Source organism: Podarcis tiliguerta, assembly GCF_965153285.1.
Source record: "Podarcis tiliguerta genome assembly, chromosome: 4".
NCBI lineage: Eukaryota > Metazoa > Chordata > Lepidosauria > Squamata > Lacertidae > Podarcis > Podarcis tiliguerta.
This window is the reverse complement of record NC_139537.1, coordinates 39,741,061-39,767,766: the sequence shown is the minus strand read 5'-3', so window position 1 is coordinate 39,767,766 and position 26,706 is coordinate 39,741,061. Positions and strand designations below refer to the sequence as shown.

Below are 26,706 nucleotides of genomic sequence, written 5' to 3'. Positions count from 1 at the left end.
GGTCAAGTTTTGACAGGTGGGTAGCATTGTCAGTCACCTAACATCACAATGATATCAGGTGAGCCACTTTACCAAAACAATCAGTTGACTATCCATACTTACAAAGCACTGTGTACAGGGAATTGCACATGGCTTTGAAGATGCTGTCACTCAGCTGATCAGTGATCCTGGCAAAGCCCCTTTAGGCCAGATATATCTTTATCTGACCTGCACCTGGCATCATATATGAATAGCTTATTTTTAATGTGATATATAAATTGGGCCAATGGCAGGAAGAAGTTTAAATTAGAGATCCGCGGAGCTCCCTGAACATTCCATATGTCATATATGACGTCAGGCCTAGGGCAGATGGACATGGTTTGGTCAAATAACCTAGTGAGACAAACTGGGATGTCTTGAGGACCAAATTATGTCTGTGGTCTGCAGCTTCTTCACTGCTGTTTTAAATGAACTGATGAACTAGGAGGGGACTTATAAAAACTGATTGACTTGGTAAATGTTTGTTTTCATAAAGCTTGAATCCTGTGTCAGTGTCGGTTTATACTGTCCATTTATGACTATGCGATTTTAAAAGTGAAGTGGGCAGGGGATGTATGTTGATTTTGCTCACTGATGTTTAACCAATTTAATGCTTCTTTAATTTAATAGTTTATGGTATTGTAAATTTTAGTTTCAGGCACCGATCTCTATAATTTGCTATCTTCCTTTATCTGTTCTAAGCTGAAAATCAAACCAGTTTCCCTACTCCTTTACAGGATAAAATTTCAGCTTCAAAAAGAAAATCAGATTAGCAACAAGGGAAGTAGTTTATAGTAGCTTGACTGGTATATTGAACTCCTTCCGAACCCAGCCGTAATTTCTATTCCTCCTCCTCTGCCTCTAAAAACTTGCCTTTGATGATCAAGAGATATTAAATATGAATAAGAGATAGGAGAAGCTTGTCAGTAAAAAGCTACTGATTCTTGTCTCTGAAAGGCAGGCCTGTTCTTAAGAAGTACTCCTTGATTTGCCACTTAGCTCTCAGTTTCCGTTTGTGATCGATCTTACAAGGACTAAGTATCTATCTTAGACTTGTCAGTGGAGTACAGTATTTTGCATTTAATGCAATCCACAGTGCTCTAGATACAGTAAAGTTAACCTTCAAAAACACCAAGTGCCTACACTCTTATGAAGTGTATAGTGGTGAAATGAAAAGAGGAAAAATTTTAAAGGCTGAGAGAGCCTTACTAGTTTTGTGGCATGGCCATATACATACTTACACTGTGTATGTGTGTGGTATTGTTGTTTTTTAAGTACCATAGGTCAGTCCCAAATATGATGCTCACTTAGGGTAGCTATTATGTCCTGCTTTGCTTTACTTTGAAGTCATCCTCTGGTTTAAGGGCTGTTCAGTCCAAGTCCAGTTTCAATTGAAAGAACTATAAGGAGGAAGAGCAGAGGCTGACCATCAGCACTTAGCTCCTGGACAGCAGACTGAATAGGCACACAGGTCAACTGGGCCAGCCTTGCCCTTGACAGTGAGAGATGTATTGCACTTCTATTTCTATTACAGTCATTGGGTCAGATTCACCTTACAAACCCTGCCAGCAGAAGGCTTCACAATAGGACTCTGCTCCCCTCCCCTGTGCCTCCCTAAATTGGTTTGGGGTGGGTGGTTGGGAGAACAGTAGCGAGAGGAGAGGGGAGCTGATATGCTTGTGCTGATGAAACATTTGTAACAGTGTGACGTCAAATTCCACCCACTATTTCTAAGTTTGCATATTATATAAACACATGCAAATTTATGCAAATCTGCGCCCTCTTTTTGGCAGTATGTAAGCTTACCCAGCACGCTATTTATTTATTGGAAAACATGTAAGGGACCCTCACGGGCAGGCAATTATTCTCAAGCAATGTTTCAACATCCTACAACTACTGAAAGCATGTTTGAAAGGGGATGGATTTGTTATAATTCTGCTCTGGCAGCATACAATCAGATAAATGCCAGATTTAGTTTTCTATTCTAGATGCAAATCTTCAGATTAAAAGGAAAATGTCTGGTCAAGATTTGCATTTTAACTAGCTGGCTGTTAAGTCTTTTCTAACACTAGGTACATTGTCTCAGTATCTTCAATATCCCTCACAAACATCCCTTGAAAGCGCAGGAACTATTACAGACTCAGATTAAGTCACCTATAATTATTGTTGTATCAGCATGACATATTGAGAGAATGCCATTAAAATAGTCGAGTTTAGAAAATAGTATGTTAAAGGATCCAGGAGTAGAACAGACATCAGGTACGATGTAAGGTGCGGGGAGAGAGAGAAGGTCGGTGGATATTGTTAAAAATAAGAGTCTAGTGGAATAGTTATGGAGTATTTCAGTTTGAATATTCCCTTTCCCCTTAGCCTCCTACCTGTTTATTCTGCCCATCTTTCGCATTTTAGGACTGGCCAGTGTAGCACATTGACCTTTTCTCAAGGTCACTACAGTGGTACCTCGGGTTACAGACACTTCAGGTTACAGACGCTTCAGGTTACAGACTCCGCTAACCCAGAAATAGTACCTTGGGTTAAGAACTTTGCTTCAGGATAAGAACAGAAATCGTGCGGCGGCAGTGTGGCAGCAGGGGGAGACCCCATTAGCTAAAGTGGTGCTTCAGGTTAAGAACAGTTTCAGGTTAAGAACGGACCTCCAGAAAGAATTAAGTTCTTAACCCGAGGTACCACTGTATTGCCACTGCCCAATCTTCCTCCCCAGATATTCAGGTTTGCAGACATAGTGAAGGGAGTCCTATAGCGTCCTTAATATTTCCAAAAACTGGAATGTTCAGAGTGAACTCTACAGATCTCTAGTTCAAGTATTTCTACTTCTTCAAGCCATTGGGCCAATTCACATTGCCTGGGAAAGTTTTGCCTATAGTCACAAATCGTGGTTAAAAACTATAGGCAAAACGTTCCTAGGTCTCAATGCTTCTCATAAAACAAAATTTAAAATAAGTAATAAAAATAGATATCCTACAAACAAGAGCTGTGTGCAATCCACAGAGACTTAAGTCCAACACAGAGAACCTCCAGCCTATGAACAGCAGTGGGCCTGAGGCACTTAATCTTAACAAAATTCAGATTGCCACAAACTCTAGAATGCAATGCTGAAGGCTAAATCATGAGATAGTGTTACAGAGATGGTGGCAGACAACGGTGAGGAAGTTGTGAACATAGGACCTCAAATACAACATGACCTACCTGGGTCAACAGGAGGTCAGGACTATCGCAAATCTGGAGCTAAGCCACATATTCTGACTGCTTTTATGTCCAAATCATCTGCCTGAGGCTAGGACCACCAATGTTCAGTCCCTGCAGAGAGCCATTCCACTGCAGATCATAATCAACAACCCTCAGGTCAAGTGCTTTAAGGAGCTGCAAAGTCTAGTAAAAACATATGCACAGACCTATGTAATTCAGTTTACATAGTTTAGTTTTAATGTTATTTGGTTTATACAGAGCAACTCAAAATTAAGTTAAGCACATGAGACCCAAACTCATCACTTGGTAAGAAGAAAAGGGATTTGAAAAGCAAGAGGGGGGGACGGAAGGGCGGGGAACCAGCATCAGAAACAAAGATGAACTGTCAAAATACTGTTTTGCACATCTGGCAAGAAATGGAGCTTGCTAAAATATCAAGGAAAACCGTGTTTACTTTAAAATAAATAAAAAAGCAGGGGGAGAGAATGCCACACATGCAGCCACCACATTTCAGATCACTCAAAGCACATCCAAAAGAGTATAAACAGATTTCCACAGTCTAACAAAAATGGGATAAACCTGTCTTTCACAAACAAGGCTACATTTTAAAGTCTGAGCAGCTATTATACTGTTTATGCTACATTTCTCTCAAGAGACACAACAGCTAAAAAGCCTCGTATGAGTGACAAGCAATTTGGATACTGTACTTTACAAAGAAAAGCTTCCATTCCAGTCCAGGAGGAGGAAAACATTCTTAGCCCAAGTATGTCACACAAATTTTAAAATGTCACATTTTTATCAGCCACCAGAGGAATCCATACATTTGGTGCATGAATATAAACCAATCAGCAGACTTGTTTCACACAAACTAACTTCAGGTCACATCTGAAAACCATGTGCAGTACCGCACAGCAGGCCCACATGCTCCCCTCCCCCAATCCCACACTGCCTGCTCTATATTTTGCTTTAGATGTTAGTCAAAGCAGGGCTTGAGTTAACTAAGATTGCCCTGAAACCATGGTTTGCAGTCTACCAAAACTAATTTTACTTGCAGAGTTCTGTTTTTAAAATCAGATTTGGGTATTTCGTATGGATGTGGTATACGCTTAGCTCCCCTCAATGAACTGAAGACATAGAGAGGCTTTTGTCTTTGCTGAAGCCCTCTCTTATTTTCCCACAGGATTTTGAGTCCCAAATATGCTGAGAATAAATTGTACTAAGGAAGGAAAACTATTATCTGAGCCACTGCAGGTATATTAGGTCAAAGTTGCCTCCCAAATGCACCCTTTATAAGCCAGATGCCCTGCTCTCTGCTCTTCTGCCAACAGGAACACAGCAGGGGCCTATAAAAGACAGGGCCTTCTCTGCTGTGGTGCCTAACTCCTGAGAAACAGCTGATCAGCTTCCAGGAGGCAGCAGAAACTGCCCTGTTTCACAATGTTTTTCTGGATGCTGCTTTAAAGCAAGATCCTATCTGATACTGTGATGCTTTCTGTTACTTTAATATTAATTTATTGATGCATATGGGTTGTTGTGTATTTCTATTGACCAATGTAAGTTATCTTGATTATTATAGGAAGGCAGGGTACAAATGCTGGAAATAGATAATGCCACTGAGCAAAGGGGAACAGGTCACTCATTATAATAAAAGAGGAAGGAGGAATAGATCACAAGCAGAAGGACTAGATCACAGATATTGTTGGCAATTTGCCGTCCGAGTCATAATCTAGGAAAGGTCAGAATTTTTAAAAAGGTCAAGCTCTCTTGGAACAGCAATATATATGATAAAGACTGCACTGCATCAAATGTATGCGAAAAGGCGTTTTGTTTTTCAAAGGTCTTATTTTTCATGCAACGCTTTTGAATTTGGACACATATTCAAGGCACTGATCTCTCAGCCTCGCTCTGCTTGCCTGCACTGTTGCTGCTGCCTCCCTTCTGATCCCCTTCCTCCGATACTGCCACACAACCATCCCAGCCTTGTAAACCATTTGGAGACAATTATAGCTTTGCAGTACATAAATTGCTTAAATAATAAAAACAAATCAACAAACAAACATTATTTTAAGGTTGGAAAACACACCACAAATGCATCTGCAAGACTATAATCCATTAGATAAATTTTGGACTCTAGACCTAATGGTCTATGAAAAGTGGAGGTAGGGCTCTTTAGATGGTAATGGACATTATTCCAGACAATCTTACAGGGACCCATCTTTAATTCTTGCTTTGAAATGTGGCAAGCCAGTCCTGCTGCATCTAGGGGAACCCCCTGTCCAGAGGGGCCCAGGACTTCTGCCCCAATTCTATCCCTGACGGCAGCAACAGTGATGGCCCAGTGCTAAACATGACAGTGTAGGCATGACTCTCCCCTCCTTTTTAGCCACAAAGGGCTACTAGCTCCTTAAGAGAGTTCCATGTATGCAACTGATGCTGCAGTGGACCAGCACTGCTCACATAGCTCTCTGGTGAGCAGCAGCAAGTACGTGGAGAGCACAGGGTGAATGTGCTGGTTGCCACTCAAGTGCTTGCCCATGGGCAATACCTGCTTGGCCCAATGGAGCACAAAATTGCAGAGCAGCCTGGCGTTCATCAGGCAGCCAATAAGCTGCTTTTAAAACACAACAAAACTTAATTCTATGACCCAGAAAGAGATCCCAAGAGAATGAGTTTTAGTGTTTGCGATGGAAGTATGGGCTGCTAATTTAAGCATTCCTGCCTGACGATAGTGAGTTGTGCAATGCATACGTGTACTTAGTTCTTCATCCTTTGAAAGATATTACTGTATTAGATAGAAGCCCATGGCCAAGGAACATTCTCCTAGTCCCATCTCACAGCTGAAGTGCACACTTGCTCTCAAAAGGTTTGCCAGTGTGGTGTTAGCGCCAGAAACTTCAGCTCCAAGCTTGGATGTTTCAGTAAGCATCTAGTTACTAAAATAATCACCGCATGTCCATAAATTAAGTGAGCCACAGATCTTTCCTCCTGATCCACTAATTTATTCCTTTTGCACTGAATTTTTGCACTGAGCTGCAAGCTGTCCATTCACTATGTGACACTCTTAGACACAAAGCCAGGATTTCCCTGCTGACTTGGTCTCTTCTTTATCAGTTAACTTTTCGTTACCAAGCAAGAGGAAGAAGGAAGATACCTATCTTGAAAAGCATGCCTCAACCAATGAACGGCACAGCAGAAACTACTTCAGATTTTCTGGTGCCAGATTAGGTTTTTCCCCCAGGCCTTTTAAGGTTGCTGCAGCCTTTTGAATCTGTTTTAGATTTTCGGTTTCATTCTTTGCTCTTTTAGCTTTTGTTTTAAGGTCTTGATTTTTACCTCCTCCCATACTTTTATGGTACTCATTGTATGACTAATTTAAGCACAAAGCTTAAGTTTTCATTTATTTTATTTTAATTCTGTAAATGCCAAGAATGTTTATTATAGAGTGGCTTGCAAATGCCTTAAAAAAAAAAACAACCTCCTGGTTGGCAATGGGGCTTCAGTGCTCTGCATACCTCTTGCACCACATCATTAAAAGAAACCAAAATAAAATCATGTAAACTAATGAAATTTGCAGAATAAGGGAAATTGTACAAAAAATGTGCTTTTTCCCCCCACTGTTAATAGAAAACACAGGGGTATTTATTTATTTATTTTGCCTTTCTTGTAATGCAGGGCTTTGACAATGAGCCTGTCTGCCATGACACTGGGATCGTGACATCCTTCTCCAGGGGATGAGACCAGGAACTCAGGGTGGAAGATGGTCAGCCTCAAATTTACACTTGGAAAAAGAGGAGCCCATTGTGTCAGTGCCTGTCCAGCTGCTGGATGCTGCATTGCCTTCCTCTGAGAACTCCAGCTCAGAAGCCTTAGAAGAACCACAGCCTTGCCCGCTCTGCCAGAGTCAGTGAATGATAAAGCAAGCAGAGTCCGTTTAAATGAAGGGGCTGCTCCCACGAAAGACAGAGCTAGCAACTCTGATAAACTGCAGCTCTAAGACCTAGTCTGGGGATGACTGCTGCTGAATACAACCTCCAGCCTGGGCCACACACAGAACTGTCCAAAGTACCACCGAAGGCTTGCCTTTGTATTGCTGAGACCATCACTCAAAAAGGAATACTAGCATGAATTGTTTCAATCTAACACTTGAAGCCCAGATTCAGTGCTTTAATTGGATACCTGGTGCAGCATACTGTACACTATCTAGCCTCATGGCAAAACTGCCTCTCGACTGGTTCAGTAAACACATACTCAAAGCAAGTTGACAGAAAAAGAACACAGCAACTCTGATTCACCGTGGTGTTTTCATTCTTACAAACACCTTGTGGCAGATCCCCGCATGTAAAAATGGAGACAGAAAAACTCAGGTTCAGAAGTAGCTACTTGTCCCGGGCATTCAACAAGAACTGAAGCCATTGATCACATGAACTTTCAAGTCAGCCCTTAGTGCAGAGTATGACACAGTATTGTAGCTGCCGCCGACAAATAATTACATTCCGAAAAATCTTCATGAAGGTGAATGCTGACAGCTCTGAAGCATGTGGATTTGGAAATGCTGCTTCTGTTTCTTCCACCCTTTACAGCCCAGACTTCGAGGCTACTTTGGTCTGTTCTTGAATATCACATGGCCAGATCACAGGGCTTTCGGGAACTAATGCAAGTTTCTGCTTGTGCTTTCTACAGGCAATGAACACAAGGTGTTCCAAGGAAAAGGGCAGTTTGCCTTTTTAAAGCATGTTTCCCACACTCAAGTTAAGTTATGTGCAGGAGTGCCCAATCAGGACTGTTGGCTGCTGTCTAGACACAACTTTCCATCAGATAAAAGCTCTAACCAAAAACAGCTGTTAGTTTACTCTATTAAAAGAACAGGAATCTGATAATGATCCAAGTCAATTACTTGATTTCCTTCACTCTAATCATGAGGCCGAGGGGGCTGGATATCCAAGGCCACCATGACAACCAGCATTGTGGTCCATCTTCTATGTCCCCACTTCCACATCTACTTAAGAGTAGAGTGATTAAATGGTCTGTAAATCGTTCTAAACAAAACAAACGTAATATCATTTTTTAAATTTTTCTCTTGTCACCTGGGTGTGAAAAAATATCCTGACTGTGTAGTCTGCATCTGATGAACTCTAAGAATTCCAGATAAACCTTCAATCTCTTGCACAACTCCTTGCACCAGTTCCCTGCAGCTGCTATTTCCTCAGGACTCCACCTTCACATACATTTCAAGCTGCTTCCTGGTACATTGCCAGAAGGAGTTTGGACAAGAGTTTGTGATGGTGTGGGTGATATTCAACTAAGCTTTACTAAAAGCAGACTTGCTGAAATTAATTGACCTAACCTAGCCATGTTCATTCATTTCAGTAGGACCACTCTGAGGAAATTTTAGTTTAATAACACCCTGTGGGAGGAATTCAACATTGCCAGAGTGCTTGCTGGATGGAATCATTTCCCCTCTTCTCCCTCCACACATTGTTTTGGGTGTTCTCCTGATGCCTCCAAGTCAATTGGGGGGGGGGAGTGGAGGGAGCTGGAGCTGGGGGACAGGAAAGCGGGGAAGCCCCGATGCACTAGTAGCCCTGTGTACGCTGTCCTAAAATATTTCTAGCACAGGACTCTTAGCAACCTTAGCTTGGAATTATTGTTGATTGTGCTGAACATTCCTGAATGGTACTGTGCTCTTTGATCTCATCATTGGCCACTTTCATCCACTTTCCCATCCAAAGATGGCAATGGCAGATGTATATACATCTATCAAAACCCTTTAGAAATTTTCCATCTCGGAGTCTCTAAAGGCAAGCCACTGAGTCACCAACAATTTGCATCACAAGTTTTTAAAGTCAGGCTGTACAAGATTCCTACCTTGTGTAGACCATAAAATGCTTACAGGCACAGAAGCCACATCCTTGATCTTTATCCAGCTGTTATTTCGTTGCCTGCTCCATGAAGAAATTACACAATAATAATCTCCTCTGTCTGCTTCAGAGGTCCACTGGATTCGTAAGCGGAAAGTGTCCACAGTTGGCTTAGAGAAAATAATTTCCCCATTCTGGGCCCGTTGTTTGCTTCTGTCCCCAACTACCAGCGTCCAGTCTGCATCCATGGTGGCAAGAAGTTCATCTTTCACTACTTCATCACTGCGCATAGGTAATCGGTAGTACCATGAGACAGTGAAACGCACATTTGTTTCAGTGTTCTGCGCCTCTGTGATCCTACATTCCAATTCTGTGGGATCTTCTGCATACTTAGGTGTTTTAGTCGCATTCAGAAACACATGGTAAGTTGGCTCTGCGGAGCATTTTGAAAAGCAGGGAGACAGACAAGGAAACAAAAGTATGAAATAAAGACCAATTCAGAATACAGGCTACATTTTCACATTTATCATTTCAGAACGGCAACATTCTTTTGGCATCTTGCAAGTCATGGCATAGGATGGGGCATTTACTACTTAGCTGGTGACAGTGGACCATGTAATTCCCAGAAATGGAGTATCTTCATGGCATACAGCCCCAAGTCAAACAAAAGGCAGATTCTAAAGCCAACATTTAGTAAGTCACACTATACTGTAGGAATTTCATAATACAACATTCTGGTTACAGAACACTGCATTGCAATTGCAAAGTCTGCCTCTCAGGGAAATGTTTCATTTTAATGAACATGCTCCCCATTTTGGAAGGGCATGCCAAGAGCGTGTCAGGTTTCTCTACACTGCTTTACCATTCATTTTATTGCCCACTTCAGCGACCTTGGCAGAGGAAAGCTGGCACTAGAGCAAGCCAATATTGGAGAGCATCCCACATTTACTTGTTCCTGGTGTTGAATGCCAGTGCTATAAACTGAATATACCCTTCAAGTTAACTTTACTGTTTTTTTAAAAATACAATTTCTGACAGTTTCATAATCACAAGTCTGAAAGAACTATGAAGGGCCTACTTTCTGCTCTTAGCAACCATATTTAGGATCCCAGAAAAGAAGGAATACAATGCACTACCAATATTTATAAAGGTCATAGAGGGAAAGCTAGTTAATGAGCCACAAAAAGGGCTGGGTTGGCCAATCATACCTCACCTTAATGTCAAGATCTGAATGAGGCTTATGGATGCACACACAGTTCCCTTGCTCCCCGCTTTGCTACAGTTTACTATTTTGTCCAACAAGGAAACTATGGTTAACAGTTTCTGAACAAGCCAGGATATGAAAACTTAGTTTGAAGTTGGATTGATACCCTTACTTGTTCCAAAACAATTAATTTCCTGGTTTGGCTGATACAGGAAGCAATAGTTAATCAATGTCTCCCTGGTTTGTTAGTGGGAAGGGAGGAGCAAAAGAGCTGCTCATGTGCGGCCAAAAGGCTTGTTCTTGGCTCAGCATAATGGTATATGATAATCTGAACCAGCCCACATAATTCACTGGAGCAGCTTGCTTCCAAACAGAAGCACCAACAACATTTTCATGTCCTCATTAGGAAATAGAAGAAAGTTGAAGGTAAATGGGATGTCAGCTAATCATATCCAGCATTTGGAAGACCTATAGGGAATAGGATGGCTGGGGCAAGTTTTGGCTTTGACAGGAGTGCTCCAGCTAGTCTCTTCACACTGACTCTCAGACAGAGGATTTAGCAGGAAGGAATAAAAGGCTTGCTGGATAAGCCTCATTCCTGCACTCTTGTCAGCTGTCAAAGAACAGCCTTGCTGACAGTTCAACGACTTAATACCCTGCCAAGCTCTCAAACTTCAATCAAGTAGGAGGGGGCTGCTGTTGAATTTTGGATGCAGTTTATGTACTACAGATGAGAATTCCTCTCCTGCTTTTCCCACCCGCAGGCAATGTAAGATCATATGAAAAACATTTTGCTCCTCCCCCTTAACCTGCATCAAAATAATTACTAATTTGGGATGCAAAGGCGAAGAAATTCCCAGTGACCAACCGAATACTTTCAATGCAGAAAAGAGGCACCCTATTCAAGGCAGCTTTTAAAGCTATAGATGCTTTCCAGATAATATTGGTAACAGAAGTACACTGAGTGTACAGAATCAGTGGCACCTCTCTGTTTAGTTGCATTCGGTGAGATGTCTGTTGGATGAGAAGAATAAGAGACAAGCTCTCTATCATAATTAGGCCTACAGCAAGCAGGATGGAAATCATTAGGCCATCTTGAGATTTCCTTTCCTTTCCTTTTCAAACTTGCACAGCTTATTCTCCTTCCTCTAAGGCTATAATTCTAAACTAACCTATCAGCCTATTGAACTCAATGGCTGCATTTACACATAGCGCTAAATACTAACTGAAGTTTCATAAACCATGCTAGGTAGTTCACAAGGGCTGTTTCACCATTCTAGTCCTTGAGAGCAGAGAAACAAATAATAAAAAGGCAGCTGGCTTAGTTTCATCCAAATCCAAGGTTGTGGTTTGCATTGCCCAAATAAACCAACATCACTAGCCGGGCTTACACCATTATTTGTTATCAGCTTATACTCTTGGGCTTGCTATTAAACGGTCACGCAGCCAAAGAGATTTACTTGCAGATAAACATGTTTAAAATTGGATTGTACAAATACTGCAGAAGTGGATTTTCAGCTGTCTTGGCTCTCTGAAGTACAAGAGATGCTGTGGCTGTCAGGACTGGGTTACCATCAACCAGATCTCCGATTGTGCTACGATAGCATTCAGAAGTGTATATGCACAATGCTTGAATTTCAGCAGAGTATAAGTAGAAATGCTTGCTCCCACTGCTTGAAAGGCTGTCAAAAATCATCTGGCTCCTAATTGCAAAGTCAAAAGCCAGAAACTTGATTTTTTAAATTATCCTCTAAGAGATGCTGACACGTCAAGGCAAACTCTACAGAACAACATGGTTCTTTAGAAATTTGTGCTAGGGTTTCAGTTTTCCATATCTCTCCTGCCTGGATGCTCATTTGCTAGAACATCTGCATAAAAAGCAGATCTCAGTAGCTTAAGAGTTCAGCCAGGAAAACAGAGTTAGTAAAAACACAGTTCTCCATAAAGTCAAAGCAGAATATTGGGGTAAGGAAAAGTGAAAAACAATGTTTTTGTCTAGACAAACTTCTGGTTCACCTCCTAATCTTTCCATATGATATAATGTCCATTAAATAATAGAAAGTGGTCTATATTATTCTTAGGATTTCCCCAAGGAAATCTGGCAGATCTGCCAATGGGTCTGAAAGAACCATTATAGTAGTGACTGTCAAGAACCACAAATCAGAGCACAAGAAGGTGTCTAGATGAGTCGCTGGACTACCTGAGACCAGATTCTACTATGCAGCTTTGCCAAACGATACTATCTTCCTGAAGAAACTATAGATGTGGCTTTCAGAACAAGTGTGCATTTGACTATATTTTTATTTATCAGTTGTTTATCCTGTCTCTTGTCTTTGGAGCAAACACATTTTATTTTGGCTTTTTTAAAAAGAAGAACTTAAAACAGTACGGAACATTTCCAGCTAAAAAAACTGAACAATTTTGAATTTTCTCTTTGGATGACTAATGGGAAAAATTACATTGCTACAGAGGATGGCAGCCCATGTATTTTCAGGCAGGCTGCTAAAGAAGACCGAGACTTAACAACAACCAGCACCGCCTAAGTCTGTTTTATGTCATGGCAGGTCCTGTGGGGATTTCCAGTTATATATCCCATCAACACCACCTTTGGGCTTGTTGAAAGCTTTTGAATGTCCCCTCTCTCTTCCAAGACAGGGATCACTTTAAATATTAAGGCTATTCCATCTTTGTGTTCTTTTAAGTCAAGTTAAAGAGCCACATTTGATTAGAACAAACGTTTCATTTTAAAATGTTTTCTCAGGACTGACACATTAGACACAAAAAGGCATCCATGGCTAGTCATGAAAAAAGCCCAGGATGGCTGGTATAGTTAAGAGACCATGTTGGACACACCACCATTGAGCATGAACTGGTAAGTCTTAAAAGGGTTTAGCATTTTTAAGAACTACATAATTTTCTTCCAACACAGAGTCCAGGGCAGGAGGGATCACTCCTATTGAATGCCGTTTTCTGTTCACTTCCATATTGTGGTATAAATCCAGGATAGAAAACTTGTGGACCTCCAAAGGTTGTTGAGACTACAGCTGCCATTATCACTTTGCCACTGGGTCATACTAGCAGGGACTGATGCAAGTTCAAAGCACACCGCCTCTGGAGGGCCACAGGTTCCCTATCATTACACAAGAAAAATTATTCATCAACTTTATAGCATCACCACCCAGCTACTCACCTAATGCCAACACCTGCACAGTGACAGGCACAGATGTCCTCTCTGCTACCTTGTGCCAGCTACCATTGTGCTGTGGCACCCAGAGAGTTGCTTGGCAGTAGTAGTAACCAGAATCTTCAGTGCTCACATCACGTACCAATAGGTGGTAAGAACTCCGATCCACATGGCTGAGGCTGATGAGGGTAGAATCACTAACAACAGAATCACGGTCTGCACTTAGCAAAACCTGAGCTTCTGCCATGGTGCTATCAGGTGATTCACTGAAGTACCACCTGACCTCTGCTTGGAAAATACCACTTCTGTCTGTTGTGAAGTTGCAGGTAAGGTCAAGGGAGTCCCCCTCTGTCACAGATACATTGCTTCTGGTGATGAACACACCTAAAGCTTTTGGCAGGAGGGAAGCAAGACAAAAAAGTGTTATTTTCAACTCTCTAATACAGCAGGTAGCCTAACTGTTGGCTTCTACTGCCTGCTTTTTTAATTAGTGGCCTACATATTTACAGGCAAAGCTCACATATATTATTGCTGAACTATAGAAAAACAGGCAGTGAACCTTTTTTTCCAAGTTTCACTACTTATCTAATTCTATGTTCTGAAACAAATCATTGTGCAATTTCAGTTTTCTTAGAATAAAAAACCGGCTAGCTTTGCCTTGTGCATGGATATGCAAGGACACAACAATTTTTTCTAATCAAATTCACTGTCAATCCAGCTTCACACAATTTACGTCTAGCTATGACATCGTTCCAACAGAAGGTGTTCCAAGTGGCTCTACATATTGCTACGTACAATTAATCCTCCCAGGGGGGGGAAAACACCTCACATGCCTACCTACTCCAACATAACAAGCATTATAACTTCAAGCACAGGGAAGATCAAGGGGGTCTCTCACCATCACAGAGATGTTGTTTCTCATAATGAATACACCTAAAGCCAAGACACACTCCCAAAGGAATACAAATCAGATTTTACAAGCTAACAACTATGAAGAACTGAACCACATCTGAATGATTGTTGTGGCATTTTCAAATTCTCTGTGTGGTGATTAAAGGACTGCAAGTCCAGTATGAGCATACTTGAAAAACATATAATTTCATTTTGCTGCCATGAGGCCAACTTGCTTATTCTTCCTTCTCCAAAATTACCATCGTACACATTTTGCAGCCTGGAATGATCTTTGAAAGCACATGCATTGCACACAGGTATATTTAAACAAAGGAAGGGGAATAGTCATTTAAAGACTACTGTCTAGTAGCTAAGCTATTGGGGGGATAGTTGCGAACTTAAAACAACTGTAGATTTAAATTCTCCTTTAGCCCTAGGCAATCCCTAAAGCCAGGTAACAAGACCTTTTACACAAATATCCTATACAAACTACTGAAAAAGAAAAGAGTCCTCTGTTACGAAGCCTAGGTTTTAAATAGATTTCAAACACACCTATGCAGTAGGTATTCAAAGAAAATACAACTATCTAAGTTCTTATTTGCAGTGCCTTCACAACATATCTAACACATGTACTGAGGAAAGTATACACTGTTACTATGTTATATACTGTGCTGAGATACTTAAGGGAGCAGCCACTATGGCTTTACACCAAATGTTGGTGGCCTGCACATTCTGTTCCACAGCAACAATGATGTTACAGCATAGATGCTGATACAGGCAACAGATGCTGATACAGGCAACATCATTTCATGAATAGTGCATGCTCACCTGTTGGCTGCACCACAACATTTGCTATATCCACAGCCTTCTCTTGGATCTTCTGCCATGAAGCATCTGCACCTTTAACCCATTCACTCACTCGACACCTATAGGCACCTTCATCTGTTGGAAGAGCTTGGGACACAGACAAGCGGTAAATGTCATTGGCCATGGCATCTAAACGCACATCTCCACTGATATAGCGCTCGTTATACTCTGAACCAGGCTGGAACTTGCCCTCATGCGTCAAGGAGAGAATTTCTTGCCAGGCAAACCCGTTTCTGAATTCCCAAGACACGTGCAGATGTGTGTGTTCTGAAGAATTGGTGGACGCTGAGCAGCGCAACTGAAACGCATCTCCTTCCGATAAGTTCCAAGTAGATGTGGAGCGGGCTGTTGACCTACCAACGGTTAAGCCATCCGCAATCACTATTCGAAGAAAAGAAAGTTATCAAGCGTGTGGGTTATAATAAATGGCTTTACATAAAGCAGCGATGAAACAGAGTCAAGCTGTGGTAGATTGTCATGAAAGAGATGACTAATTATGCAGCATAATGAGTACGCTGAGCCAAAACAAATCACTCACATTGGAAAACATGAGCAAAAAAGTGTTTTCACACACCACACTTTCTCCCTTAACTCAATCAATTATTCAGCTTCAGAAAGACCTCCACCCACAATTACCTCTTCAAGTAAATCTATTAGCAGAGAAACTTCCCCTTCCAGTATGCTTTGTTTAGAAACAAATGTCAGCGAAGAAGGGTGGGGGAGACTGGAATATAACAGGAGCTATTCTGAGCATTTTGCTTTGTTTTATAAATTCAAGTGATCCTGTTGAGATAGTCACCAACCCAGTGCTTCAATTAAGCAAACACAGGACAGTGCTATGGCACCAATGGGACATGGGGCACTGTCTACCTTCAGGTTATACAAAAGTGTATTTGGCTAGATTGCATCTACTCCAGCCATTTCACATATCGCTTGCAAAATTACACTAAGACCCAATACCAATTGTAAATACCCCTCACCCTTTAGAAGTACCTTTGACTTCGACTACAGCATTGTAATTTCCCTGAACGACAGAATCTGTGCTGGGCGTTGTGCATCGGTACATCCCTTGGTCAGCGGGGCGGATGTTTCCAATCACGAGTTCCACAGAGTTGTTGCTGTTTCGCCTCAACGTGATCTCTTTACCGTCAACCCGATCTTTATACTCCTGAGACGTGAACCAAGGGTCCCAAGTACTCACTACTTGTACAAATCTAGAGTCCGGAGCAGAGATTCTAGAGAACTCCCAGTCAAAGTTCTGCTCGCTGGGTCCTTCATATTGACTAACGTTGCATGGAATCACCACCTCTGTGCTCTCAACTCGCACTAGAGGACCTGCAGGCACCTTCACAATACGCCCGTGGCAGGAAACTAGGGGGAAAAACAAAGGATTGTAAGTTAAAATTGCAAGAGAGAGAGAGAGTAACACACACACACACACACACACACACACACACAAAGGGAGCTGTGGGGAGGCAGGAAAGTAAAAAGGACACTATTGTTTGCCGTTTAATTGATGGTATATTGGAATGTTTAAGGTGAAAATGTTTGTCAGTGAATTAGGAGAGTGCGCAGTGGGTTGAAATGGCGGAAGGCAAGATCAAATCCTTGTTTAGTTGTGAAATGCAATGGGTGGCCTTTGGGACATTGCTCCTCTTCACTACATCCATATTCGACTTGTCATTGGATGCCATCTGGGATTGTGAATACTGTCAGCCACAATTTAAGAATTCTTGTTCTTTCCACAAACATGATTTCCTTGATCCTCCCTTTCATCTGCACTATGTACAGCTCCACTTTAGAAGAGTTAACAAAACTGAGTCAAGAATTTAAAAGAGTCCAATTACCACCTCATCTAGTTTGCAGATGAAATGGTGTGTCTTGTTTCAGAAACAGAAGTAATTTGAAATGAGCTGCCTGTCCATGACTGAAAAGAGAGACACCAATTCTGGTGATAGTCTGGTGTCTGGATATTCTGAAGGTTTTAACCATTTTGGTTAAAGAGGCATGTCACCAAGGGTTTGTTTCCTTTGCAGCGTTCTAATGTTTTAGACATCTCTCATCAGCTAATGCTATTAACATTTTCATTGCTGTGATAAGTTGTGGACTTAAGTGATTATTTAATGTTAACAGAAGAGGAAGTTCAAAACTGCAACTTTGAATCAAATTACAAAGTATGCCTTGTGCTTTTCTTCTATAAATAGCAATCAAAGAATTTCTCCTGCTTCTCTTTTATTCATAGTAAACAAAACATCCTGGAATCCTATAGACACAAAAGTATCATCTATCGAATTTCAGCAGTGTTGCAATTTGAATCATTTCACAATGCTTGTGTTTTTGATGCATGATCATGTAAATATATATAAAAGACAATAGCATGGAGTGGGAGAGATCTCTGCCCCCTACAGCCCTTGAGCTTTCATCGTAAGAATGACACCCACATTTTGAGGTTTCAAGTATTCCAAATGGAAGACACAAAAGAAATGCAACCCTTATTTCCCATCTCAGTGTTCACTGGTGTCAAGCATCTAGAGCTGCTGCTGGAGAGACAGGGAGCAAGACGACATACACGGCACTAAGCATACCCTACATAATCCATTGTCTGCAGCCATGGCAGAACTGCATCTGTTTCTGACTGACAAAGACTCACAAGTTAGGGATTTACATCAGGACAAGAAGAACTGACTGATAACTCAGGAACAACCTACAGTGGTACCTTGAGTTACAAACACCTCAGGTTACAAACGCTTCAGGTAACTCCACTAACCTGGAAGAGTTACCTCGAGTTGAGAACTTTGCCCCAGGATGAGAATGGAAATCGTGTGCCAGCGGCGCAGCAGTAGCAAGAGGCCCCATTAGCGAAAGCACGCCTCTAGTTAAGAACAGTTTCAGGTTAAGAACAGACCTCCAGAACAAATTAAGTTCCTAACTAGAGGTACCACTGTATTACAGGACAGCCCTGGAAGAGAAAGTGACAGAGCCATTTGTTGTCCATCTAAATCACCCCAATGTATCAATGATCAACAGCTTATCCTGGGTAATTATATCTTCTTCACCCAGGCCTTTGGTGGTAGGGAAGCATTTTCTTAGAGACAGCCCCCACCCCACCCTAAAACACAGCTGCTTACCAGCTACAATAGACACAAATACAGGGATCAGACCCTGGAGCAAGCACAGATATGTCCACCTATCTACTCAGGCAACACTATTACTGGACCTAATAATGTCAGCCATGTCATGATCTTTCACATACAAGATGTGTAGAGTGTAAAAAAGCTAAGCTGCTGTTCTAAGAATGAAACAGTGTAAATAATTCTCTAGTTGTAAATTAACGCTGTATAGTGGCCAGTTCTGAGGCCCAGTTTAGGAAGTATATGAAGTAGCATCAACAGGAAACTCAATTTAAAATCAATGATAATTAGCCTTATATCTTGCTGATTTAAATCACTTTGGTCTGAATCAATTCACCCTGCATAGAAGAACACTGAGCCTCATTAAATATGTTAGCTGCTCCTCACAATTCCTAAGTGTTTCAGTCAGCCATGTGGAAAGCCAAAACCTCTTCTGCCTTGCAGTGGGCTTCTTTTGAAGCCCAAAAATCTCCAAGAGCTACAAATGGGCTTTGGTAGGATCTCTCATTTCCTAAGAATGCTAAGCAAGCACTGCTTTTATTTGCAGCTCAAGACTTTCCATAAAAGGAATAACCATTTCAGCTGCAGAGATGCTTCAATTTCAGCCGCCAAACAAAATCACTTTAAGGATGTCTAATCCCACACTGTCATGTGCGTGCTTGGTTTCTTGCAGGACTGTCACAGTAGCACCCCAAAATGCTGCAACAGCTCAACAGCAATTCTCAATACCACAACAGCCTTAAACATAGACAGAGTTTCTCTAGACAATTAGGGCTGGGGAAAGCCGTAGGATAAAGGTGTGGAAGCCAGTATTACATCAGCTTTCTTCACCCAGGAAAGCAAGCTGGCAGCTGAGGAGGAAGCGTTTCAGCAGCCTTCAAGGAAGGCAGGGTGGGTCTGGGAAGGCCCATGGCAGCACATGAATGGACAAGATAGCAACTACTGTCACCACCTGGAGTGGACCAAATTAACTTTACTCTCCCTGATTACTTCACAATACTGTGGTTAGCACACAAGTCCTTTATTCACTGTCTCCTGTTTCCTTTTCTTTCCCGTTTGCCATCCCCCCCACCCTTCTCCTTGAGTGTGTGGTTTCCATGTCTGTGCTTTCTTTGAGTGTGTGGCTCCTTTGGCTGTTTTGTTGGTGGCAGTTAGCTGAGAGGCAGCAGCCTAAACCACCTCCTGACTCCTCAGCACTTCCACTGAGCAGCCGTGGTTCTGGCCCACTCCCTGGTACTTCCAATAGTAGATCTGACCGTGCAGCTACCTATCCCTGCCAGCTCAGTCTCACAGCAAGCTCAGCAGTGGACAGAGGTCTTTCGCTTGCCCCCAACATGCTGCCATGCCAAGCGGCAGCTGTCAACAACTCTAGCCATCTTGTAGCCTTGTCACCAACCAGCAGGCCTTTCCAGCACCCTTTCATTCTCTCGCCTTGTCCTACCCACCCCTCCCTCTCAGACAACTGCAGCAGGCCATTTTGGGCCAGACCTTAGGAGCTGCCACTACTGCTACTGCCCCACTTCCCTCCCCCTCACTCCTTTCCCATTATCACCAAGATGGGCCAGGTTGGGCAAGGAGAGATGAAAGAATGGGGGAGAGAAAGAGGTCCCCACGGGAGGTCACCCCCACCCTGTTCAGTCCCACTTCCTGTACTCTTAAAAAAAACAACCTACAATTCCCAGGAGTCGGGGGGGGGGGATGCCATTTCCTTATTTGCCTCAGGTGGGAAAATGTATTTGGCTGCCCCTGACTCTAAGACAGGCATCCCCAACCTGCGGCCCTCCAGATGTTTTGGCCTACAACTCCCATGATCCCTAGCTAACAAGACAAGTGGTCAGGGATGATGGGAACTGTAGTCCAAAGCATCTGGAGGGCCGAAGGTTGGGGATGCCTGCTCTAAGAGAACTTCCTGGTCCAGAGATGGGATGGCCCTCCAGATTTCTATGGACCACATCCCTGGCCATTGGTCATGGAGTCTAAGAACAGCTGAGAACAGCAGGTTCCCTACCCATGAGTTAAGTCCTGCTCAGTCACCAAGGTCTTCCTAAGCTCTGGCATGTTTCTATATATTTTCATTGTTCCCTTCGTCCCTGATTTGCTCTTCAACCCAGACTCCTGTTTCCTTCCCATGACTGCTGGTTCCCAGTGCCCAGCTCACATCAGACTGCTGAACCCTGGCCCTGAACCAAGGTTCTTTCTTTTACCCGGTATCCTTATAGTCTGAAATGCAAGAGACTGAACTTGGGAGCTTCTACATAGAAAGGGTCTCTATATAAAATTACGAATGGTGTGGTGCCATCCAGTGAAACTGAATGGTGGGAGATTCAGGACAGACCAAACAAATACTTCACAAAGTACACAGTTAGAATTATGGGATTTGCTTCTACAAGATGTAGGAATGGTGATCAACATGTATGGCTTTAAAAGGGGAGGAGACAGATTCATGGGCAACAAGACTATCAATGGGCTGTAGTTATGATGGCTGTATATCATCTCCAGTATCAGAGGCAGCATGCTCCTGAAAGCCAGTTACTATGAGAAATGAGTGGTAGGGGTCTATTGTATTCATGTGCTGCTTGTGGGTTTCCCTTAAGCATCTGGTTGGCCAATGTGGGAACATACTGCTGAACTAGACAGGACTTTTGTCTGGTCCAGCAGAGTTCATCTCGTGTTATTATTAAAGCATATGTTTTTACCAGTGAACTATGGCCCCTTGCTGCCAATAATTATTTGACAGTGACAATAATTATTTCTCTCCATTCTATGAAGCATATGCTGCACAATCCATTCCTGTCGATAATGGCCTCTGTTTCACTGAACTGATTATTCCAGTGTTACCTCTGACAAGTACGATTCAAGTCACATATGATCAGGATCCCATTCTGCAGGCCATCAGGAACATTAGCCAATATTAAAAGCAGGCACGCAACCCATGAGAGTTTTCTGTAACAGCCCAGCCAACCAATAAAACAGATTATTACATCATCTTCACCACAGCATTTCTTGTAATGCACTTTCCTCAGGGCATATCTAGCCAGACACAGAAATACATTTTGCAAGGACATTTATTTCTACTGTACATCTGCATAATGCAGCAGGGTTAATGCTGTGGGAACCAGAGATAACTTCACAGTTCATATGCCATAACATTTTTAACCTTGGTGATGTAATAATCCCAAGTACTTTGCATGTGCTTAAATAGAAATCTAATGATACAAACTGCTAAAAGGGGAACATTTTAATTTTGAAAAAAGTAGAAGGGGTACAAATAAGGCAGGGGAGATACAGGGTTTTGGAGGATTTGCTGAGTACCACACATCAATAATTTTAGTCTCCAATTTGAGCCACACAAGCATCTCAGACAACTATAGCATTAAACTATAGCATTAAAACAACTATAGGGAAGCTGACAGGAAAGTCCAGATTTTACCTATCAGCCATCCTTTAACTGACACTGTCCTCATAAAACCCGTTCAGTCAAGTGTGTTCTCACTAGTAAAGAATCTAGCTGCTTGCCGACAGCTTCCACCAAATCAACATTTAGTGCAGAGATGTTCAATGTTGAGGCTAAGGAGAAAGATTCACACACACAAATACACACACACACACACACACACCAGATAACCTGGCACAATCCAAATATTCTGGGGTTGACAATAGTTTTAAAAAAACAATCAAGTTATTACAGAAAAACATAGTGTTCGTTGGTTCTCACAGAAGATGCTCACATTTCTAACAAACAAGAAGTTGCATTTTTCTTTGGGCTGCACATTGTAGTTGCTCATCCCAAAAACAGCAACATTCCAAAATGGAGACATCAAAGGAATTATTTCTAACAAGGCCTGCATATTTATACTAGGATTAGCAGGTTCTGCTCAACCTACCATCCTTGCAAAGGTCAGTAAGGCTCTCTTCTATGTCAACTAAAGCACTGAATCCTGAAGCACTTGGTGAGAAGGGGGAAGCAAAAGGTTATTCTGCCTTCAAAAGGAACAGAGGAGGAAAAGAACACTGCTTATAAGAATTTTCTGAAGGGTTTTAAGAAAATTGAATCTGGCATAAGAAAAGGAATTAGCTGCTGTCTATAAATGATTCAAACCTTCAGGGTTCTGTCTGATTTAACTCAGATTTATCCACAGTACTAACAAAACAACTTCAGGTATATTACACAGCCAATATACTATGTTGCAGAGTCTGACTAAGTCAAAGACAACATCCCCGCCCCTGCTTCCTTTTCCCTCCTGTCACCTATGCCCCCCACTTAAAAAAAAAAAAAAAAACACCCCGGAACAAAATGTGAACCATTATTGCAAAATTTGTTGAACCTGAATACCAATGCCCCAATACGTAAAGCACACACATTAATTATAAAAGCTACTTCTTCAGAATAAGGGTTCAATTAAAGTGATAGTGGTACATACACTGGCACAAACACAATTTTATAAATAAGCATCCAGTTTGTTTTAAAAGCATATTATACTATAACATGAAAAATAAAATACGAAGTGATTTCCCCCCTGCCATGACCCACTTAATAAGCCTGAGGGCCACACATATTGCCTTCCCCTGCATTAGTGATTTTTATCCTTCCCAACTCTGGATATTTTAAAGCAGCAGCACATTCTAAGGTTTGCATAAAAATCTCCATACAGGTTATGGGGTGTTCATTTTTCTGTTGCTGAGTGAGCTCTGTTCCCCTCAATTGTATTCCCTCAAAAGCACACATATACTGCCTTCTACCTATCCTATCTACCTCCCCCGTCACTGAGCCAAGTGGACTATCCACTTTTGTGGTTTCCCCCCAAATGCATCGTAGGTTCATCTGCTCAAGCGTTCGTTCAGCAGGGCTTGGGGTTTTTTTTAAGCCCCCTTTTAACCTTTTTTTAAACCCAGGGCCTGTAAAGGGGAGAGATGTTTTCTGCCGCTTGTGTGACATGGGAGGCAAATTCTGTAGGGGGGGGGGAGCGAGGTTGACTATAATGATACAAGGTGATGCAAGAGCTCCTCAAGTTCACCCTCCTTTTATGAAAAGCAGAGGCAGTGGCAGAAATGCAATCAACAGCTGCATTCTACCCTCAAGAATGTCTGATTAGGTACAATGCTATATCAAAGGGGCACTGTTGGGGGGAAATGATGCTTGCCCCCACGGGCTAACTACCTCCCAATAATGCCAGTATTCAGCAGTGGCATTCAGACACACACACACACACACACACACTTTCTGAAAGAGTCTAGGCCAAATACTCAGCCCAACTCTTATTAAAAACTGCTTTGAGGCATCTCCATGACTGATGCCAAGGGTTGGCTAATCAGTGCTTTGCAAATCCTGCTCCTGCTGAAAGCAAGAACAGTGTGCAATGTGGGGGTTGGGGGGAAGGGTGCATATATGAGCAAGATGCATCAAGTATCGTTCCAAAGCAGGCTCACTGCTAAAGTTATATACATCTGTATACACCTTAAAATGCATGCACTCACCTGGCCACCCACTGCTTCCAAGATGCAACGATGGCTACTAACCAAGAATCTGAACACAATGCATTTTGTATTTAAATTACAACCCTCCATTTCATTTTGTTATAGCATGTTTTCGTAATAGCCTCCTCTGTACCAATTATCTAGAGTACATTGCTTTTTTGTGCTCATAATTTTTTAGCCATGCTATCTATCCTTTAGGTCATTTGCAAATATGATAAAAGCCAATGTCTTATGCTCTTCCATCATGGTGAAAATAAATTCGGAAAAAACTTTCTGACAGTAAGAGCTGTTCGGCAGTGGAACAAACTTCCACGAGAGGTGGTAGACTCTCCTTCCTTGGAGGTTTTTAAACAGAGGTTGGACGGCCATCTGCCGTGGGTGCTTTAGCTGAGATTCCTGCATTGAAGGTTGGACTAGATAACCCCTGGATCCTTTCCAACTCTGAGATTCTATGATTCTATATGAAAGGCACTATGGCTACAACTGGCTTCTTTGGGGCCAAATGAAAAATGCCTTCAGTAGGATCCTATATATGTTTATTCAGATGCAAGTTTCGTTTGACCCTACTCCCACATAAGTATAGGATAGCAGTCTTAAATTACTTTTCTCAGTAATTTTCAACTTCACCCCACTAACCGTTCCCAGCACTTCATTTAGATACTCCCCAGAGATTTGCTTTCCATGTCCTTCTGATATGTCACAATGCACAGTTTTCTGTGTACTTCTGTGCATGGTACCATATTCCTAGATGATTATTTAGACTACTTGTTTTGTTATCTGTCACAACGCATTTCTTAATAACACCAGAGCAGGTGGCTCCTTCTTCAGTAACTTGCGATCAAAAATTGCACTGCCACGAATATCCAAAAACACACAATTTAGATGTGCACTTGTATGCATAGTGCTAACATGTGCACATGGAGGAAACAGTGGACCCCGGTGTGTCAAAAGCACATGCAAAGCGATGTGATAAACTCAAATGTAATTCATCAGCTCTTCTGTGGCATTGCAATCCTGTTTCTAAACCTGTTAAGAACTGACCTCAGCAATTATTTCCCACCAACCTTCCCCACAAATGAAAGAAGAAGAAAAAGCTTATGAACACTACTATTTAGAGTTATAAAACTGCTGAATATAGTGGGGTTATCCCTACGGTACCATTTATGAAGAGAATCTATCCAATAACAGCCTTTACTATATACTGTGCTTGCAGTCGGACAAAAGCATGTAGAATGGTTGGAAGTCAGAACAGAATTTCAGAGAGCCAAAATTCTACTAGCTATTTGAAATACAATTGCATAAACCTACTTTAAGGAAGTATGCGTTGCCCTAACCCCACAGATTCCTCCCACTTTAGATTTTTAATCCCTTCTTTTTGGGAGACCATTACAGCATGTGGCACAGTGTCTATCCTTAAAAACGGTCATACTCTTTCCTTGCAATGGCGTTCAGATTGCCTTGTCCAGCACAGAAATCTGCCATCTTACTAGGTGCTGTGCAGCAAAAGCAGTACAAGCTCCGTTAGAAGGGCCCAAACGGGAATCTTTATGGCTAAGCTATAATCAGCCTAGAAGTGGTTAAATGCCATGCTCCAAACGTCACTTGCATACAATACAGTTTTGCTGCAGTCTTCAAGCAGGATTTTATGTCCCAGAAGATCTAAAGAATTACTATCCCATGGTATTTGGGAAAGGTGAACAAGAGAAGCCATCTGAGATAAGCATGCATTGCTCGTCCCTTGTCGACTGACTTTTCTTTTAATGGATAATGCAAAGTGCTTATCAAAGGAATTAGCCTGGGTATAATTGCTTAAAACCTATTATCTCCATCAGGCTGAAATAAAGCATATTGCATCTTAAGGAAAGCCTCAGAAATGTGATCAGATGCTAATAGTGCTAGATTCTGCTAATCCAAGTACAACTTCAATTAAGAAAAAACAGATTCCCCACTCTACCCATCCCTAATCATGTTCCACCACTAGGATAAGTTTTGGTTATTCAAACATGTTCAAAGCCCTTGCGAAGAGTGTGCTTTTCTCAGCATCCATCCTTGCAATATTACCAGGGGACTTTACTAGACTGTTGCATGGCTTGAATACATAATGGGTGATGTTTGATTGTGGCATCCCAATTGCACAAATGGGACTTTCCCCTCATATCCCCCTAGTAAAGGTAAAGGGAACCCTGACCATTAGGTCCAGTCACGGACGACTCTGGGGTTGCGGCACTCATCTCACTTTACTGGCCGAGGGAGCCGGCGTACAGCTTCCGGGTCATGTGGCCAGCATGACTAAGCCGCTTCTGGCAAACCAGAGCAGCACACGGAAACGCCGTTTACCTTCCTGCACTCTGATGTGCTTTCGAACTGCTAGGTTGGCAGGAGCAGGGACCGAGCAACGGGAGCTCATCCCGTCGTGGGGATTCGAACCGCCGACCTTCTGATCGGCAAGCCCTAGGCTCTGTGGTTTAGACCACAGCGCCACCCGCGTCCCCATGCCCCCCTACATACCCCTAAAATATGCTATGGTGAGTTGATGGGACTGCAAATGCTATATCACTGGCTAATATGCATGCACATTTACCAGAATATCTAGAATTAGTGTGCTCTTCCAATAACTTGTAACTATGTTTAGCTCCTCCTTTGGTTTCCAAAACTGATCATGCAAAACTAGTAAGAGAAAGAAGAGCTCTTCTCTAATCATGCCACGTGTATGATTCTTCCTTGCCAAGGGTAACAAGCTTGCTCTCAACATCTAGAGATAAATGTGCTTTAAAAGTGCCACTTGGTGATGAAGGACCTGAAACAGACTCCCTGTGACCTAATAGCAAATTGGCTCATTGCAGGGCCAGCAAAAAGTTACTTGGGGGGGGG

The 26,706-nt window shown here is 42.2% G+C and overlaps 1 protein-coding gene across 2 annotated transcripts in view; it reads right to left on the bottom strand.

The window, feature by feature from the left end:
• The window catches only part of PTGFRN (prostaglandin F2 receptor inhibitor), a 78,406-nt gene that overhangs the window by 34,441 nt on the left and 17,259 nt on the right, over positions 1–26,706 (bottom strand). For both annotated transcript variants that reach the window (XM_083439231.1, XM_083439232.1), the window contains exons 2-5: positions 16,223–16,600; positions 15,191–15,610; positions 13,478–13,861; positions 9,091–9,516 (exon numbers count right to left, since the gene is read on the bottom strand). In XM_083439231.1, the coding sequence (XP_083295357.1) occupies positions 9,091–9,516; positions 13,478–13,861; positions 15,191–15,610; positions 16,223–16,600 (1,608 nt within the window). The remainder of the gene's footprint in view (positions 1–9,090; positions 9,517–13,477; positions 13,862–15,190; positions 15,611–16,222; positions 16,601–26,706) is intronic.